The 3,976-nt window shown below is 34.1% G+C and overlaps 1 protein-coding gene across 1 annotated transcript in view; it reads right to left on the minus strand.

Moving 5' to 3' along the window:
* Positions 1-557: 557 nt before the first annotated feature.
* LOC107693412 (espin-like) overlaps positions 558-3,976 on the minus strand; it is an 80,296-nt gene continuing 76,877 nt past the window's right edge. Inside the window, exons 13-16 of the mRNA XM_016492797.1 lie at positions 1,590-1,669; positions 1,348-1,356; positions 1,192-1,203; positions 558-1,044 (exon numbers count right to left, since the gene is read on the minus strand). Coding sequence (XP_016348283.1) covers positions 897-1,044; positions 1,192-1,203; positions 1,348-1,356; positions 1,590-1,669 — 249 coding nt within the window. The 3' untranslated portion in view covers positions 558-896. The remainder of the gene's footprint in view (positions 1,045-1,191; positions 1,204-1,347; positions 1,357-1,589; positions 1,670-3,976) is intronic.

Consider the following 3,976-nt stretch of genomic DNA (forward strand, 5'->3'; position numbering starts at 1 on the left):
TAAAATGTCAAAATTTGGTTGAAATAATGTTCCATTGTCATTCAGTGTAACACTTATAGTTTTGTAAAAATTCAAACAACATGCTTATTCTGACCTGTACATATTAAAATATATAAAATTATAAGGGAGCATATTCAATTTTATTGCGTTTTAAATGAGTAAAAAAATTCTTACTGACAAATGGGCAAAACATAGGATAGAGGCAAATTAAAAAAAAAGGAAAATAAGAACTAATTAGTATTTTGGGGTGAAAGTTATTAGTTTTTTAATATGTCATAAATTGATTTTTGTTGTAAATATGCCTGACAAGATTGTTACACTGAATGACATTTTAGTGGGTGTCTTCTGTAAATCAGGGAAAAATGTATGATATTTATTTTTTGCTCAGAAAAACAAAAACAAAAATACAATTACATGAAACAGAAAATTTTTTTTTTTTTTGTGGAAAAACAACAACAATTTAAAGCAGTATTGTTTTTATGCTTAAACCCTTTTTCGTCTTTGACCCATATATATATATATATAATTTATGGTTTCCAAACTGCAATTTTTTATCGAATCAATATAGATGCATCATAACAGAAACGTCACTTACTTTATGTAAGAATACATTGTGCCATAACACCTGTTCAGGACTTATCACACTTGACAGATTATGACCACTTAAAGTTAATTAAAAAAAAAAAACATCTTTAATATTCTACAATGCATCTTCAGAGCTCAATAACATTTACTGAGACTCAGACGAAGCGCTGCTGAAGTGGTCATCGAGCAGAACGCTGTCTGGTGACCCACGCGTGGTTTGAGTCTAAAGGGTCTGGCAGATTCTCAACAGTGTCCTACAGTTATACACCAGCAGAGAGCTGTGCGAGAGCGCATGGGGTGACTGGGAGTTTCTACTGTTTCGCTATGTCGCCTTTCTTTAAAATAATCTGCCGCTGCCACGGCGCCAGCTTAGATTCATCATAGCCCAGCATTCGTAGTCGCTCCAGTTCCAACTTCTGCTCGTTCTCCTTTTCCATTTGCCGCCGTTCCTCCTCTTTTCTGCAGGGACGAGGAGAAACAAGAAAAAGAGAATTAGGTGCATTCACGTTTTTGATCAAATGACATAATGCACATTAATACAATGTAAGAAACAGAAACTACTTCTACAGCTACCACTAGTACTGCTATAACTAGACAGTGTCTTACCTTTTCTGTTCCCTGTCCATCCAGGAGTGGATAAAAGAAATAAAGGATTACATGTACAGATATATGTATATGTTTAAATGCTTGTACATTTGCCTAAAATCTACTACAACAATTAAAAAAACACTACTACATAAAATGGTTTACAGTTTTACTTACATCTGATCACTTTGGTATTATAATCCATATAAGACATTGAGAGTAAAAGACAGAAAATTCACAGATTTGCATGGAAACATCAGGTTATGTGCCACATATATATAATCAACTTTACAATACTAGTAAAAACTAGAGTGTATTGAAAACAGTAAAAGCTTGAGGTCTGAATGAGGTTTACAAACAGTAAACAGAAAAACACAGGAGACAGTAAGAAGCAAACAGAAAGACTTGCTTTAACTCACCTCTCTTCTTCCATCTTCTTCTTCATGATATCTCTCCTCCAGGCAGGCAATGAAGCCAGACGGGCCGCCTCTTCTTCAGCCTGACACACACAGAGAGAACAAAGACAAACGGCTGCTGATGAGATAGTTAATAAATCTCCATGTAGACAAGCTGAAGATCATTTTGATATCACTACAGTGTAGCAAAGCCACTCGTACTATAATTACTTAAGTGCAGTTCTTATTTTTGGGCAACTGAAACTTCACAAACATACTAACACCCTACCTTTTGAACAATCTCTTGGTTATTGTGCCACCAAAACACTAGAACGTATTCCTAAAATGTACGCAAAAAGCCCGTGTGAAAAGTGATCTTCTTCCTCCATTCAGATGTAACTATAGGCCGGCAGAGCTTCTCATTTCCCCTCAGTGCAGATCGATTACCTCGACTGCTACTGTGAAGCCTCATCACTGGTAACAGCCACAGTATCCATGTAAACTAATCTGCGTCTTAATATTTCATTATTCCCCTGGGAATTATATGCCATGAAAAAAAAAACGGGAAAAAATCATAAAAATGCTTGACAGATGCTTTAAAGAAAGTTTAGAGGATGCAGCTGTGAATCACACTGATGTAATTTCTTGCCACATAACAATCAGATCAAACAATTAGGTGTTTTTCCATCAATACTCCCATTAATAATGTATAATATCGCTTCCCTTTATTTACAATGTTGGACAATGACGGCCTGCCTTCAGATTTTGTCTAATAATTTGAAAAATGTAAATGACATTCTGTATCGGCTCACAGAAAGAACCTGTTCATAAAGAAGGCTTTACTGAATCTATAGAAGAAAAAGGCAATCCATTGCTGTAGAGTTTTGTAAAAGATTTGTAAAAGTTACACAAAACTGTAAAAACTTTAGTTAAGAAAGACACTGCCAGAGATACTCCACCAGAGATATAAATATACGCATACACAGAGATATAATGGTAAATCTCATGAAAATATCATATTTCACTTAGAATAAAAAACAATTTATATTTTGCAAAAGGGCAATAAAGCCTATTTTCAGCCTATTATACATTGTTACATTATTTTTTATGATAGTTTCCCTAAAACTGTCATTATGGAAATGTATGCAGATCCAGTTTATTGGTAATTTTTCAATTCATTAGACTCTTACTACTGAAACCTGTCTGGAAACAATAATAATAATTAAAAAAAAAACATAAGGGTAAAAAAAAAAAACGTAATTTTCTTTAATCAAAATATAATATTTATTTTAATTTTGGTTGTATATTTGTGACCCTGGACCCCAAAACCCAAAACACGATTTATACATAATCTGAAAGCTGAATAAATAAGCTTTCCATTGATGTATGGTTTGTTAGGATAGGACAATATTTGGCTGAGATACAACTATAAAATCTGGAATCTGAGGGTGCAAAAAAATCTAAATATTGAGAAAATCACCTTTAAAGCTGTTCAAATTAAATTCTTAGCAATGCATATTACTAATCAAATATTAAGTTTTAATATATTTACAGTAGGACATTTACTAAATATCTTCATGGAACATGATCTTTACTTAATATCCTAATGATTTTGGGCATAAAAGAAAAATCTCTAATTTTGACCCATACAATGTATTGTTGGCTATTGCTACAAATATACCCCAGCGACTTAAGACTGCTTTTGTGCTCCAGGGTCACATATGACCTGAGATGAACTCAGTTGAGTGTCTATGATATAATCAGAGAGCTGTCACCAAAAACATTTACTTTAACCTCAAAATAAACAACACATACTACAGAACAAAGTTTTAACATGGTACATATTTGGTATCTGCTTTTATATACATTTCTTCTTTAAATGCTTTCAGTGCATTTATGTTACAATTATGAAAAGGTATTTATAACAAATTGCTGACAGTACAATACTGGACAATGATGTAATCTGCAGAATTTACACTTCAATTATGAGACTACAGTGTTTCCCATACATTGAGTGCGGGTGTTTTTATATCACTGTATTTCTGAAGGAAACTGACTGTCTTCAGAAAATTAATGCAGTTAGGTTGTTGACATCCTATCTAAAACGTGATTTAGCCAAAAAAAAAAACAATAACGTTACCAACGTTACCACTCTTGCAATATCCGTGCGTGCAAAGGTTCTGCGTGATCCTCTTGGAACTTGCAGAACTTGCTGCTTTGGCAAGGGGCATGGCAGTACTGAAACACCGTCTAAGCTGTTCACCAATCACAACGCACTGGGACAGCTAACCAGTCACAACACATTTCATTTTTCGGAAGGCGGGCCTTCATCAAACCTAGAACTAATCGAGCCGTTTGTGCCAGGCTGGGGAGAAAGGTATTGTAATAATGTAAATTATGTGAAAAATAAT

Source organism: Sinocyclocheilus anshuiensis, unplaced genomic scaffold (genome assembly GCF_001515605.1).
Source record: "Sinocyclocheilus anshuiensis isolate Anshui unplaced genomic scaffold, SAMN03320099.WGS_v1.1 scaffold1562, whole genome shotgun sequence".
In the NCBI taxonomy this organism is placed as follows: Eukaryota; Metazoa; Chordata; class Actinopteri; order Cypriniformes; family Cyprinidae; genus Sinocyclocheilus; species Sinocyclocheilus anshuiensis.